This window comes from Triplophysa rosa, linkage group LG2, assembly GCF_024868665.1.
Source record: "Triplophysa rosa linkage group LG2, Trosa_1v2, whole genome shotgun sequence".
Classification (NCBI taxonomy): domain Eukaryota; kingdom Metazoa; phylum Chordata; class Actinopteri; order Cypriniformes; family Nemacheilidae; genus Triplophysa; species Triplophysa rosa.
The window spans coordinates 24,428,451-24,445,593 of record NC_079891.1 but is presented as its reverse complement, the minus strand read 5'-3'; the positions used below and the strand labels follow the sequence as shown (position 1 = coordinate 24,445,593).

Here is a 17,143-nt window from a genome sequence, read left to right as displayed (position 1 = left end):
TTTACTCTGTAATTGCAGAACGCGGCTCATGGCTGAGCAGATTAGAATGTAAACTGCATAGCTGTGGCTTCCCTGTACCATTGAGCAGCCTCAGTGTGTGTGTGTTCTCTGTGCTTTATCCGCCCCATGAGACATACATGAAACATGCAAGACAGCAGTGAATGATGACATCACTAAGTCTTATCAAATGGACACTTATGCTCGAATCGACACACACTTTCCAGATAAGAAGTGCAGGGTTATTTACTGTAGCGAAGGCCCTTTTCCTGTAATTATTACTTTATCATTAAACAAAGCAAAGGTCCAGGAGCTGCTTTAAGCTGCAGTATAAGCAAAAAGATTCAATCTATTTAATTGGCCTCGCGGTAGATTGAATCTCCGTTGACTGAAGTCTCTTTAAGAAGCTGTATCGACACATCAGGGGAGAGAGAGAAGGGCTTTTCCAACCTCTGGGCACAGAAAGGAAACACAGGAGACAGCCGGTCTCATCACCATAGAGACAAAGGCGTCTCCATCGCTCTCATTAGAACACAGTGACACAGAGCGAGAGAAAGAGAGATAGGGAAAGATAAAGAAAAGATGAGGTTTGGGAGTTAGGGACAAAAGGAAACAAATATCGCTACCATGTTGACATCAAAGGTTTATTATAGAATTCTTGCAAATCAGTATGACTGTATTCCATGGCACTCAAAAAAGGAAAAATACGATTTAAAGTATGCATATGTTTTTTTTTTAGTTATAAAAAAGTTATACGCAGAGCCGTTGAAAAACAGAGTTACGACACTCGCATAGATGTCCGTTGGAAGAATGGAAGTAACTTGTGTCATGGAGTGACCAATAGTTCCAAACACTGCACTGAAGCCCATTCATTTCGATGTCACCCAAATGCATTTGCTTCACAGTTGGTGAAATAACGGCATGTTTATACATTTGAACAAGTTGGCGGACATATATTTTATTCATAGATGTTATATTTATAGATCTTATATTCATATGACTCCACAGACAAAGTGCAGCTATAAATGTAGTCAATGTAGTATTCAGTGTACACAATGTGCTTATATATTTAGCAAAATTTATGCAAATATAGTTGCTGTTGTCTGTCCCGCTAAAATCCATTTAAATAGGTTGACAGCACGGATTTGTTTGGAACTATTGAGCGCTCCATGAAACACGTGACCAAAGATCAAAGTGTGTCGCAACTCTGTTTTTCAATGGCTCTGGTCATACTATGACTTAATGACTTATAACTACAACAAAAAAGAAAAACTGATGAAAATTTCAATACCATTTCGTGCTCCATAGAGGAAAGGAAGTTTTAAGCTTGAAAACAATATCAAGTATCCTGCATAAACATTTTTGTTTTTGGATAAACTATTCTTTTAAAAGCAATCCATTTCAGCATGATATAAATGTTCTCCTGAACAATAAAATTACAGCATTACACAGTTAATTTAGCAAATGAACAACTTCTATCAACATAGTTAAAATCACTAGTCGCCATGACAACCAATGTCGGCCATAAAAGAGAGCATCTGGAGTACCAGGAAAAATAAAACATGAAGATCTTATGACAGCAAATAGGTCACAGGACCTCGGTGGCCACTTCTAAAAGAGAAATCAATCGAAGAGCGCCATGCTTTGGTCTATAATACATTTTAAATGGTGAATTAAAAAAATGTAGATATCAAAAATTAAAGCTTCCTTATCTTAAGGAAAACATACAGTACAATTTTAATCAAACACACCAAATCGCAAAATTAATTTCAGTTCATAGCTGATTATTGTCGAAAGCTCTTTAGCTCTTTAGACAATAACCACAGATCAATGCTTTATGTGCCGATAATGCGAGCAGCGGTGGACACAAGCAATCATGTGTCTCTTGTAACAGATAACAGCTTCTCTCTGTGAGCAGCACTCAACTCAACAGGACTCTAATCATGACTTCAGGCCATCTTATCATTAGAAAAACGCATTTGAGCATCTTATTCGAGGTTACTGGATGATCTATAAAAAAACATTATTTTCTTTGTTTGGACGTCTTTGATATGTCATTTTCATGTAGGAAGTCCCACAGCAGTGATTCAAAGCTTGCAAGCTTTATTTTGAGATGATAATAACTAGACATGCACCGATACTAAATTTCTCCATGAGTGATATCTGTTGATACTGATTCTGAAGATTAAATGAATATTTCTTAATTTCTGAATGTAATTAATTCATATAATGAATATTAATATTGAACATCAACTTTGAACATTGACCTATACCGATTATTGGCCAACATACAGCCGCGGAAATAATTAAGAGACCGTTTCAAAGCATAATTTCAGCTTTTGATGAAAGCTGAAGAAAGAAAGAGCCCGCCCACGAGCCAACCGACGAGCGAGACCCGCTTACCATCAAGATTATCTGCGCTGCGTCAAGATGGGCTGCGCTGGAGATCGTTACTCTTGCCATAGTGAAGTTTAGGTGTGTCTGTTTGTTCACAGCATTTCAGTGATGGATGTTATGTAAACCGTGGATGTACAGTAACGCTGGATTTGGAGATTGTTTGAAACTGATAGATGGCGCGATCCCAGTGCTAAAAGATGCCGGACATGAACTGCACGCGGTAAGTCAAACTAATTCATTCTTCTGTGTTTTGTTGGCAATTGTCTTGTATGTGCATAATGTACAAAACACGAAGGGATTAATGTGATGATGTGTTGCTTGCTCATGCAGTAGTTCCATCCCACTCTCCCCACTAGTCCCACCTCTAGCAGCTCGTGTTTTTACGGAAATAATCGTACAGCTGTATCTCTCTTTTATAAATTTGATCAAACTAAATACTCTTCGAAGATACGACGTATCCAATACTACTGTATAGGCACTCAAGATTAAAATGAGATTGGCAGAAACTGCCTGTGATACGCGATCTTTAAAACAAATATGCAGTAGAGGTCCAGAAGCCTAAAAACAAAGATAACTCTGGTACACCAGAATAGATTAGAAATACAAAGTGCTAGTGTTGATCTATAAAACATTCCTATACTGTATCGTCTGTGCAAACCAGGGTAGCCAGATTAAATAAATTGGCCATGTCAATGTATGAATTTTTTTCTATTTTGTGCCTCGATTTGTCAGAAAGTAAACCATGAGCTAATACTAATTGTGACAAAAAAAGCAATTTTAAAAGTTCACCAAAGCTATCGGCCCCCAAATCTTTCTGTCAGCTCATGTCTAGGGAAAACATGGTAGCAACAAAATAAGGTAATCGATGGAAACTGCACTCGCTGTCAGTTCTTATATTCTGTGAATAATGAGTCTCTCTCTCTCTCAACACGGCCAGCTAATAGCATTAAAACATCACCCCTTCCTCTCTTGTCAACCTGACTTCCTTTTAACAGCTGCTGTCGGCCTCTGACACGCACAAGAGTGCAGACTGGTGGATGGATGATAAGAGGCAAGTTATAGGAGGCTGCTTTTGTGACATGTGACATGTACACGTGTGTCTGTAGAGCACTCGAGTGTCATGAATGATAATGCGGCTACCGGCGTGACCGGTTTAATGTGGTTCTCACTTAAAATGTTTCTTGGTGAGGTGTTAATGTAACGCAACTTAATATAATGTCATATTAGGTTGATCCCAAAATGAACCTAAACAAATAAACAAAAAAGTATTCATCCTTTGGATAACATTTAAACACACACAGCTACGGTAAACAGGGATGGTGAACAAGAATAGATGGCTTGGTGGGGGGACTGAGGGAACAAATGTCTTCTGGGAGGCAAAGAAGAGAAATGTGATGTAAGGATGAGTGAGAATGAAGCAAGGAGGACACCAGAGGAAAGAAGAGATCCTGAGGGTATTAGCGGAGGATGGGGGGTATCAGGGGTCACATGAGAAACATCAAGCATTGGGATTCACACTGCAGTGCTGTTTTTTGTTTTGCATGGCCACCTGCAATAAAGCAGCATTGACTTACACCGGCTAAAGGACTGGCACTATGCATAATGCATCCGCAGGGATTCTAGCATCACTGTCCTGCATCTTCTGTCTTAGCATTTGCACAGCTTGATGTGCGGCGCACGGCTGAAAGTTGACACGCTGATGCTCCACACAGCAGGGTTTCCTCACACACCTGTCTGAATGTCACAGCATTTCAAAGGAAAACTCCGTCTGACCCCGGCAGCTGACTCATCGTCCCCACAGGACTCTAGGGGTGAGCGAATAAACCTCATGTATAGTTCATGATGTGCCACGCTGGATGTGTACTGACTTTCTAACACATTTTGGGTTTATGAGTGAGCCTCAGCACATTGAGTATATGCACATCAGTGACTGTCTGATCTCCCAGACCCCTAAACTCAAACCTAACCACTCCACTACCACCTCTCTCGCCAAAAACCCCAGTCAGGACCCCAGATTCCCAATGCAGACTCCAATCCAAAAATAGACACTATTAGTAGGAAAAATACTGTATAATTGTTTTTGTTCTGTTGAACACAAAAGAAGACATTTTGAAGAATGTAGGACTGCAAACAGTTCTGGGGAACTTTTGACTACCATTGTATTTTTTCCTACTATGTTAGTTAAGGGGGGGGGCAAAATCTGTCTGGTTATAATCGTTCTTCCAAATATCTTTCTCTGTGTTCATCAGAACAAAGAAATGTATACAGATATGGATCAACTTGAAGGTGGGTAAATAATGGCAGAATTTTCATTTTTGGGTGAAGTATCCCTTTAAAGTCTGCATTGGGAATCCAGGGTACAGGCTTTATATTACACCATCGTGTCTAGAGGTCCAGCTCACACAACCATCTAATTTCCAGCAATGCAACCACCTAAAACAAAGCACAAAGTAACTGTACACAGTGTAGATGGAGAAGGAACACAAAAGACAGGCTAGTGCATTACATACAAATAGAGCAAGTTGAGGACTTCAGTAATAAACCTAACCCAAACATTAGAAATTGCTGGTTAATATAAAGGCTGTTCAAGCCCCTACCTCTAAATGTAATTGGTGAATACTAAAGCAGTTCCAGGTCCGAAAAGAATGTAATCCAGGAATGTGTCCAATTTGGGTAAATTATATTAAGCATGGCAGGAACTGGATGAAATTGCCAGTTACAATCTGATTGGCATGGCTTCCACGCAATTTCTAGGAGTCAATGTGCACAAATTTTATGCGCCTGCCAGAAAACAAAGTCGATTTTTAAGTTGGGAGGATTCCACAAAAATAAAGATGCACAATGCTGCACAATGCCATATAGATGAACCATTTGTGGTTCCATAAAGAATAGTATACAAAGAACCTTTCTTTGTAGTAGAAAAGAGTTGAAAAGGTAAGAAAGAAATGATTCTTACTTTTGATTTATTTGATTCGTTAACATTTAACCATTGATTTAACCTTTGACTTTGGGAACCAAAAATGGTTCATTTAAAGCATTGCTTCACCTTTATTAGTGTAGTCTCTGGATTGCCAGATCTTGGAAAGTTTGCAGCACTTCTTAAAGGATATTTAAATTTTATTTAAAATAAAATATCACACCACCTGATCAAATACTGTATACAGCATCTGTTTCACTGCTTTCCAATGGTCAGTTTCAAATTTATCTGCACTTAAACGTCAGACTAAAACATAATTTGGTCCCTTTAGAAGTTTGTCACCACAGGTGACCCTTCCTGTTCATGTGGGTAGTTCTTGGCCAGAATAAGCTGCAATGTGGATAATATGAACTTTCTGCCAACCGTCCAAAAGTCGTCTCTGAAAGACTATGAGGAAATAAACAGTTGAATTATAATAGACAGTTGACAATGTTTCTTTTTAATAAAAATAATAAATAAACAGGGACATATCACTTTGTGTCACATACGCTGAAAGATGACGACCTGTGACTGAGACATTGTTTTATTAGATACTGAGCAGGCAATAAATTCTCAATCCTGTTAAAAGCCCCTTTCGAGGTGGCTAGCCGTGCTTGTAAGGGGCATTCTAATGATCAATAAAAAGGAAAAAAGAAAGTAAATTGCCAAGCCTACTTACTTTAAAATGATTTTTCCTGCCAAGACATGCACCCCAAAAAATGAATATCATTCATATATTTAAAAATCACCACAGAGCTTTGTATTTGTTTATATCACTATAGGAAGAGTTAAGTTACAAAGGACATATGATTGTAATGGCTTTACCCAAAGCAAACACTGGCTTGGCAAAGTCCTATGAGTGTAAACAGACAATCCCTCTTTTAGAGACCTACTGTATGTGATTCAAGAATAAATGAGACTGAACCGGCCCGATGCAGACAGAGCAGCTCTGAGATATTGTTTGCGTTTCTTTGATGGCTGGCTTCATGAGACAGAGCGCTTTCAAATATTTGACTCTGGTCACTGCTCGCTGTTTAGGATTAAATGACAGCTGATTTGTTTGACAACTGCTCCGCCAAACCACTAGATTTCAGAGTGCTAACAGAATAGAAGCAGCCATAAAAAAAGACACAGGAGGTTCATTTTACATGCACACACACACTCGAGTAAACAGACACATACACTGATACAGGTGAGCCGAGGACATTTGAAAACTGAAAGGTCCATTTTGTCACAGCTGTCTGGTTGTCTATGATTTTAAATGGGTCTACCCAATGAATAATTACAGAAACAGCATCAATAAAAAACATACTATAAATAAAATAATAAATAATAAAAAAATGTATTTCATTGTTTAAAACACATTATATTTAATAATAAAAACTAAAAACTATTACAATTAAAATAAAACATGAACTAGTAGCCAAAAAAAAAGTATTTACACTTAAGGTCTTTGCACATACAGTCCGAAATGTTCGTATGCGTTTTTTCGTATTTGGCTCTCGTTTGTACGGTGTCTTTGAATTGTTATAAAAGGCCACTCAAAATGCTTTATACGGATGCGAAAACGCAGAAAATCGAACCCGGTCCAAATTTTTTTATGACGGACGAAAATATCGGAGGCAGTGTGTAAATGTGATTGACACAACGTGAGGTCGTATTAATTTTTTTACGTGCGGAAATTTTGGACGCAAATTTCGGACTCAATGCGCAATGGGCTTTAGTCTTAGTCTTTTAGCTTTGAGGTCATCTATATCTATGTATCCTAGGTTTATAGTTTACAAAAACTAAAATGATAAAAATTAACAAAAAATTCTATTGAAGATAGAATATCAGTCTTAATATTATTTGAATTTTTTTAGAAGTGTTGGCTAAGCAATAAACTGAAATAAGTTGAAATTGAGGCACTAGAATTAACTGGAAAAAAGCTCAACTAAAACTGAAATAAAATTAAACTTACATAGCAGCATAAAAATAACAAAATAGCTAAACATTAAACAACAATTAACATGAAAATTAAAAATATTAAAATAAAAGCTAATTCTATATATTAATTAACAACAAAATCTCATGGTAATTCTTAACTATACAAGGGCTTATTCGTAAGAATTCATATAACCTCATTCAACATTAGATTTAGAGGTGGGGCTTCAGTCTTTCTAATAATCATATGTTTTTATACAGTTCACATCATACAAATTCATACAAAATTCATTTTGTTTCCCATGAGATCAGGAGCACTGGAAATATTCTTTTTAGAAACAGCACAAAAACATTGATGACAGAAGTTACTCCATAATCATATTAGATTGAATGCAACAGTAAAAAAACAGCTTTATCATTTCAGTTCAGAAGGTGCCTCGGGACCTAGTATTATTAAGTTAAACAGTAACCTCGGGTTGGCCATTGCCTGCCTTCATTCCTATGAAGAAACAAAAACACATCTGTTTGAGATGCTAGTAACAGTACAGATGCAACAGAGAGTGTGAAGAAGCTCTGCTTATTGGACGGCATTTAACCTAAACCCCTCCCAACCGAACCCAACATCTCATAATACGCAGACTGTTAGACTGAAGCCCCCAACTGTGTTTCTAAGATGTGTCTCAACAGGAGGCCGAGACAGCATTACTGTAAGCCTCTACACCGTCTCTCAGGCGGAATTTCAAAGGCTTTTTACAAACAAACCCCTCAGAACACAACACTGGCGTAGGTGTTGAATCACAGTAGTAAAGATTGCATCTGATATATAGTAACACAAAGTAGACTACCCGACAGAGTGGCATCAGCATTGTTTAGGTCAGTGTCTGGAGAGGATTGCGATGCCTCCGTCTACAATGGTGTGTCTTCCTCAGGTAAATTACTTCAGCCACCCACAGAAACATACCAGTATTGACAGGTAAAGGTCCTCTGTGGCAGCCACAGAAACACAATCCACTTCCATAGCGCCAAGAATTGTGAGAGAGGGAATCAGGATATTGCTTTGGAAGGTGAAACGGCTGCGAAATCTATTTCTTCAGCAGGAAACTGAAACAGACACTGCGTAGGCTGTTATTCAATGCAGTGAAGGGGATCAATATACACAACATTTTCACCACTTGAATACACAATATAATTGTACGTTCTGTACAAGGGGAGCTTGACCACTCTCTGCCTTTTCAGTTCTTTTATGTGGTTCTTTAACGGAACAACAAAGCAACGGCAATACGCCCCAAAAAATTGTATATAGTCATTTTACACCTGTAAGACTTTATTTTTTTGCAAAACGAATGTAAGCTGTTTTTCGGCCAAACAATAGAAGTCAATATGGATTAAATTTTTGGATGAGCTGTTCGTTCAACATTGTTTCTCAAGGGCTGGGATGTACAACTGGGCACGTCCAGCATTTTGTAAGTCAATTACTCCCAGCAACAGTGATCAAACAGGACAAAGCAAAAGTAAAAGCTCTGGACAGATGGTGTTTAAGGCTTAGCTTTGGTTCCTGACATTTTGTTAGAAGCAGCAGGATATTCCATACCACCTACACATCCCTAAACAGATGGAGCCGTAGAATACAGAATGAGCACATACAGTACATTGCAGGAAAAGACGAGTATTCTGAATCATGTTCTCTCAGATGTTTACAGTAGACAAACGGTAACACTTTACAGTAGGAATCTATTCATTAAAATTAGATAATAGAATAGAAGAGTTAACATGAACTAACAATCAACAATACTTATAACACTTTCCAAAAAAGTTGTATTTGCTATCATTAGTAAATGCATTAGCTAACATGAACTAATAAAGAGCAATATATGTTTTATTAATCTTTGTTAATGTTAGTAATTGCCAATATAATTTCTCATGTTAGTTCAATGAGCATTAACTAATGTTAACAGTTATGCAGCGTTCATGATTTGCGCAAGTAAATGACATACAAAGTCAATGCAAAGATGCGAATAGACACAAACTCGTGCCGGGCAACGCGATTGACGTGCAAAAAAATCGAGCGAAAAATCAGTGTGACGGATGCGTGAAGACACTCCCCGTCGTGTGATGTTTTTGCATCACTCACGAGAAAATAACAAACTATTCCTGCGAGGAATGCAATGCTTCGCGTTTGGTGTGAATGCAGCTATTGATTTTAAAAATGTATTAGTAAATGCTGAAATTAATATGAACTGAGATTAATAAAGATTTGAAATATTGTTTATTGTTAGTTATTATAGCTAATGCATTAACAAAAGTTACAAATACAAACTTATTGTAAAGTGTTACCGAATGTATACCGTACTTCTACATACAGAAATAGGCCTACATTTTTTATTAACATAAATACTGTAGTCATTGTTAGTTCATGATCCCTTATTCGTCAACTAACGTTAATGTATACTTCATTGTAAAGTGCTGCCAATAAATCATTAAATCACAGCGAGTGTTTTTTATCATCCTAAACAAGCTGCGATTATCAACAACAATATGCAGACAAACATGCATTAAATGACTCCAATATAAAGATAATTATTACATCTTAAAGATGTTATTATTCACTCAATGCAAAATAAATGTCATATAACACAAGGTTTCATCATTTCACTTTCCTACCAACGGTTCAAAACAAATAAGTGAAAAACAGGCAAACAGAACCCATATTCAAAAACTTAATATTACAGGAGACAGATTTAGAACATAAAGCAGTGCCTGCTTTCTTGCAAAGCATTATTGGATGCAGTCTCGCAGCACACAAGGCCTACAAGGCCTAACAGAAGATCTAAGGGCGAGGCATCACAATCTGGCTCTATCCAAACACAGAAACATTTCCTCGACAAAACATTCAAAGCCCCCCCCCAGGTCCCTTTTCTATAGGGGTCCAGAAGAACACGAGGCTGAACATAATCGCCCTCCAGGGACCTCAAGAGGCTCATTAAGAGCGATTGATCTGAGCGGGGAACCCCAGCAGTCATTCGGCTCATCTCGAGATCAACAGCGATGTGATGGCCACGCCTCTCACCCAAGCAGTGTGGAACAAGGCTGCTGGAGAGCACAGCCATAGAGTGTGCTGTAGCAAAGCTGTTCCCTTATTGTTTGGTTCAATACAATATTGATCGGCTTGTGAGCCTATAGGGTGAGATATATTCTCTTATTAGCAAGTCCAAACGTCTTTTTGAGCCCTTATTAAAGCGGGCAAGAAATGGAAGTTTACCTTAAAGACATGACTCTATTATTCTGAGTTACTGTATGAATCAAATTTGACATTTTTATTTGCCATAAATCATTGTTATTAGTCATCCTTTATGTTTGTCACTGGGTTTTGCAAATATCTAACCAATAAAAAACATTAAAAAGTGCTTGTCAACTTTGACAACACAGTATTTAATCATTTAAAAAGTGCAGTGTTTTTTCCATTCCCTGTAAAACAGCGAATTTGAACATCTGAGGTTTCAGAAGAACGACGATGTGTGAAATAATAGTATAGGCTATTGTGAATCTGTGAAGATTTTTTGCGGGCTTCCAATAATTTTTCATCTAGAGGATATTCACAGATAAAAATGATATTCTAATGACTTTAAATCAAATAAAGATGAAGAGACATATGCGACATTCCGATTATGAGAGCACATACTGTAAGCATTACTTCAGATTGAAAATAACAGCAGATCCTCCTAAAAAGTGTTTAAAACCCTAAATCTGACGTAGCCAAGACCAATCTGACATCAACAACAGAGAATACTTTTTATTGTTACATTTTACAAAAAAGCATAGGCCGTTCCCAGCCGCTCGACCTGATTTTGCCAAGTGGTTGATGTCCTCAGGACAACATATTTTGTTGACCTAAGGACGACATTTTTATAAATAAAACCTAAACACACACCAAACCCCAACCCTAACCATAACTTACCCCTAAAATCAAAGGGAAATGATAAGTGAAAAACAATGGTCTAGAAGCACCTAATCCTGGTTGGAAGATTAAACTTAAAATAAACTGTAAATTTATTTCTTTTATTGATTTAAATGTTGTCCCAGGGTCAACATGATGTTGTCCTAAGGATATCTACCACTTGGCCAAAACAGGAGAGCCATTCCCAGCCATTTCATTTCCAACTTACAAAGCAAATGGCAGTTATGGGGATAAACTTAAAATTTCATGACACCTATTTCAGCGATCTGTATACAAGTAGGTACAACTTATAAGTGGCAAGTCAAATTTATCTAATAGGAGCCTACTAATGATAAACGAGTACAATTCTTACAGCAACAGGACTCCACTAAGCACTTTTCCATGCAGTGTATCGGTTACATCCTGATGATCGAACGGCAGTCAGGGTTTAATAAGTCATTCTTGAGTGGGACTGATCAAACGACTAAACTGCTCGTGTGGCAGACCTCAAGCTTTTAGGGTATAAAATGATTACCATTATTATTACATCACACAGCTCTGCTCCGGTTTAATGAAGCACATCCATTTCCCATCAAACACATTATGGTATTAGTGAAGGGCCAGCCCACACTGGAGGTGATGGAGATGGGCAAATCATCTGACCATAAATAAAACAAAAAGCAAGCAAACGGAGTAGGGTTATACCGATATGTAAATTTTGGCCGATAACGATAACCGGTACTTCTTTAGCATTGAAAGCCGATAACCGATATATTGGCCGATATACTGTCATGGTTCTGCCCCACCTTGTCTTGCTTCTCTTGACCTAGTGGCAGAACCATGATAGAACCTCTTGTTTTATGTGGAGAGTTAAGGAGGGGCTTCTGTCATGGTTCTGCCCCACCTTGTCTTGCTTCTCTTGACCTAGTGGCAGAACCATGATAGAACCTCTTGTTTTATGTGGAGAGTGACGTTTTGTCCCTGTTGGTCTTCCACTCTCCGGTGTGGCGTCTCTGTTCCCGCCCTTTCGTCTCCTCGTTATTGTTTGTTAATTAGTTCATGTCCTGCACCTGTCCCCTCTTGATTTATCCCCTTTATAATGCCCTTGTGTCTTCTGTCTCGTGCTGGTTCATTGTACTGTGTCGTGTTTGTGTAATGTGGTGAGTTCCTGTCTTTGAGTTAGTTTAGTTTATTTTGTAGTTGTGATGTGTTTTAGTCTAGTCCTGTTAGTTTAGTTAGTCTTGTTCCTGTTTCTATGTTTGTTACTTTACCCCCACGTGGGTCTTTGTTTTGTTGCTTTTTATTTATTAAAGTTTGTGTTAACCCCTTACCCGCTGTCTGCACGTGGGTCCTCTGTCTCCGTGTCTCTCACCACCCACCATTCATGACATATACAGTATCTAAATATTAATATAAAATTCCCTAAGACTGAGACAAAAGGCAAAAAGTTTTATTTGAAAACATTCACTGCAGAAAACAAGGTCACCATTAGTTCCATTCTTTCCACTTAAAATCATGTACCAAGCCTACTTTACGATTCTTTAACCTTCAAACTTTTCTGGTATTTTTTATTTAATAAAAAAATATATAGATGTTCTTCCAAAGCAACCCAGAAAAATGTTCTTAGTAGCCACATGTCTAACAGGTCTCAAGACAGAAAGCATTCAGACAGCAGTCTGATTCAAACAATATGCTTATGTTCCTATAATTTACACATTCATAAATACTGTATCTACATACTGTACCAACATCAACAATGTTTTGCTAATAGCAGTAAGTGAATGATCACGACAGAAAGACAGTACTGTGCTGTATTTTAACTATGAGCAGCTTGTAGCTGAAGAAGTTTAACCAGGCGAAATGATTTATGCTTTATCGGCTATAATATATCGGCCTAAACTTTATTATCTATGGCCGATAATTTATCGTGCATCCCTAAAACAGAGTGAATATATATTTCTGCATGCATTAAAAGTAGGGCTGAAACGATTCCTCGAGTAACTCGAGTAATTCGAATACAAAAAAATCATCGAGGCAAGCTTCGTTTAATCCATTTAACTACAGTACACACGGAGCACTGCGTTTTCCCCATGGACCGTTATCACTGACGCACAGCCCGCTAAACTCTATACATGTTACAGGGCTCTCAAGTCTCATGCATTCACCGTGAAACACACGCACTTTAGTCTGTTCACACGCTCACACGTATTTCTCATGATGATAAATAAGTGATAGCTTATTGAAATGGTGAAATGCTATGTTACTTAGTTTTAGTCTATTTTGCGAGTGAAACTTGTTTTCCGGCTGCATTGAGTCCATAAAACTAGATGCTGACTAGTGGATGGCGAATCCTGTTATTTACACATGTCATCTGGCTGTTCTGCGTGAATGAACTGCACAGTTTAACATGCTACATGCGTGATGCTCATGAATTTGTCTGCGTCTGCACTTTATGAGGACATGAACACATGAACGTCATCTCCAGAGTTGCTCTGAGAGTTTATTTCACGAACATTTCATTGTTTGAGTGAAGAAATAGACATTAAAAAATAAGCGTCTTCCGACAACCTGCCAAATTATAAATCCGGTTAACTCTGTATTTTTATGTGGACAAATATATTACTATTTAGTAGTAAAAAAATAAACTAAAACTTATTTAGATCAACTAAATGCATCATGCATATGCTGAAGTTAGTTGTTTACCTTTGAAATGATTCTTTCTATTTTTATTAATGTTTCTTATTTTTACATTTGTATTACATTCCATTTTGAATGATATATGGCAATGGAATGTACTAAATGGGTTTAGTTTTCACAGATATTAATGTATGCAATTTCAGCAATAAATATGTACATTTTTCTAAAAAGGAAACAAATTAGTTGTTCATTTTAAGAGGCCTGTCTTATTTTCTCTTGTATATTTAGTATTGCTCTTTAATAAAGAAAAAGTACTTATTATCCGAATACCCTATTAATCGATGGAAAATCAGTAGAATACTCGATTACTAAAATAATTGATAGCTGCAGCCCTAATTAAAAGCACCAAATACAAATCATTGACCGTCGAAGATTTCCAGAGGCAAAAACATGGCTCTGAATCCGGCCTCGAACGCAGCTGTTTGCTCTGCAGGAAGAGAACTGCTTCCACTAAATCAGTTTATTGCAGTTAGGTGAAGAGGTGACGTAAGCCTTTGTGGATGCACAAAATTAAGCTCCCAGCCATTAGCCAGGCAGGACACTCCCTAGCGCTCCCAGTAACCATACAGGGACAAGATTCACCGTAACACTGTGTCTGTCCCCTGGGATGAGAGCAGATCACTGGGGCATGTCAACCAGTAGAGCCAGTACAGCTGTGTTACTTTAGACTCATTTTAAGTAGCATCATTTTCACTTCAATATTCAATGACCTTTAGCGGATCCTTTTTACACCCTACTGCTGAATACACTACCATGACGCAACCCCCAATTGGCACTCTCATTAAGATCTGTAATTATACCAACCAAGACTTTAAAACAGTGCTTGTCAATTATATAATTTAAATTTGTTAAACAGTACAAAATGCCATTTGAGACGCATTGGTTCTAAAACTAAATCCATTTCAGAAACACCTCAAAACTAATACAAGTAACTCCAGTAACATCTCCAGGCAAAACAAAAGAATCATGTACTGTACACCAGGTTATAAAGTCGAAGAATAAGGGTCAGAATGTTCTCTCCACATGCCTTGTTGAACTCGCTCTTCAACCCATTCCACTTCCAAAGCAGCAGATAGTCACACTGTTGAAGCCCAAACCAGACTCACTGCACCCACTCACCAGCCCCCGGTCTGACCGCAGCGAATACTCACAATCATCATTTATCTATGTACAAAACCTCTGCTACACTGCCTGTGCCAGGGTCAAACAGACCAAATTGCTTCCTCACCACTCAGATCCACTGAGCTCTTTGTCAACAATAGCAACACAATGACAAAAAAAAAGGTTGTTTATTTCCTCACCATGGTCTTTGCCTTGTGTACTGTATAAAAGGTTGTTTTAGTAAAAGGTGTTTCATTTAAACTTACCCCGTCAACACAACAACAAAATCCATCACATTCCACCCATTGCGCAGATAGGAGTCTTTATGAAAAGCAAAGCCTAGGGCAATGATCTTGATCCCGGCCTCGAAACAAAATATTCCAATGAAGTAGGGTTCTGTGTCATCCTGTCATGAAAGAGAAGAGATATGACATGTTATTGGGGCAAAATACACAAGGCACAGAGTAAAGACTAACATAAATCTTTCTGAATTTGGTCACAGATTTCGTACGAATGTTACTACTTTCCTGTGTTTTCACTCTTCTTTCATTATAGTCACTCAAATAGCAATCACAACATGTAACAACCATGATGAGTGATGCAATTACTTTTGGTACAAAAGAAAAACTTTTTAAATAGATTAGGGTTCTCAAAAGGCAATTACATGTATAATATACTGAAACAAAAATTGCAACTTACCAGCCGTTTTGACATGGGTGTCTTGTCTAACGCAGGTAAATGCTGCTCTAAACCCAGTACTATGCAGTTTGCTATGATGGTGGCAAGAATCATGTACTCGAATGGAGTGAGGTTGTTAAGGAAAGAGCCCATGAAATACAAACATGTGTGAATTTCCAACAATAACATGCTCATCTCAGAATCTGGAAGATGGAAATCAATGAAAACCAGTAAAAGAACACAGAACAGCATGATAACTTTCAAAAGATACGATTTCAAGCTTCAAGATTTGTGTGCCACACTTCAATTTCACTGCCAATTCTCAACTGTAATAAATGATCTCACTTAATCTCAGGTACCTTATGAACCAACCAACAGCTGCGTAAACTGCGTCACACACTCACAGATCTGCTGTTAAGAGGGAATGATGATTATTTCCCATGGCACTCTTTAAAACACATTTGCGTCAGACTTGTGGCGACACATTCTTGAGAGTCTGAACAAAAGGCATCGTAGACATATAGAATTTTGTTATTTCACTTTTTACTTCTACACGTATAGGAGTGATTTGAGATAATAAGATATTATATATTATTATTAGACATTGTTCTGCTTATATTGAATATTTATTTGGTGACTGCCCTGTTGAAAAAAACAGCATATGCTGGTTAGTTAGGTTTTGAAGCATGGTAGCTTGTGTAGCTCAGGACGATCTTAAACCAGCACATGACCAGTTTAGGACCAGCTCATGACCATCTTAAACTAGTACTTGACCATCTTAAACCAGCAAATGACCAATTTAAACCAGCATAAACCAGCTACCGTGCTTCAAAACCTACCTAACCAGCATATGCTGTTTTTTCGACAGGGTGAGACTGCTGACAAAGCATGATCACGTGTTCAACAAGGTGTACTAAAATGAATTTAGCCAACTATGGGGCGGTTTCCCGAACAAGGATTATCTTAAACCAGGAATAGGCCTTAAATTAGGATATTTAAATTGTGTTATAAAACATACTTTACAAAAAACATTACTGGTGAGCATCTTGAGACAAAACAATCGCACTGATATATTTTAAGATATGCCAGTATAAATTGTTTTCGTTTAAGACGCCTCTAACATTTCAGTTAGTCTGGGACTAGTCTGAAGCCCTGTCCTGGAAAGCGCCCCAATTTTAAAAAATGTAAACTCGATCTATATGTCAAATTTCAAAAGATATAAAATAATTTTATGCTATGTAACTTAACTGCATTTTTCATGAACCATGGGCATCCCTCCATCCCGTAGGAGTGAAGCGGAGGCGTTTCAGCACCTTGGAGAGCGCTTTGTTATGAGCCAAAACAGCTCCTTAAACTTTCCCACGTTAAGGAAAACGAGTATTTAATTTCACATACACACCGCAATTAAAAACAATACCGTTCAGAGGATTGATGTTCAGGCCTTAAGTACGATACTTGTG

General features: G+C 37.8%; 1 protein-coding gene across 5 annotated transcripts in view; it reads right to left on the bottom strand.

The window, feature by feature from the left end:
• cacna1ba (calcium channel, voltage-dependent, N type, alpha 1B subunit, a) overlaps positions 1-17,143 on the bottom strand; it is a 111,083-nt gene that overhangs the window by 92,293 nt on the left and 1,647 nt on the right. For all 5 annotated transcript variants that reach the window (XM_057352044.1, XM_057352036.1, XM_057352050.1 and 2 more), the window contains exons 2-3: positions 15,705-15,811; positions 15,272-15,411 (exon numbers count right to left, since the gene is read on the bottom strand). In XM_057352044.1, coding sequence (XP_057208027.1) covers positions 15,272-15,411; positions 15,705-15,811 — 247 coding nt within the window. The remainder of the gene's footprint in view (positions 1-15,271; positions 15,412-15,704; positions 15,812-17,143) is intronic.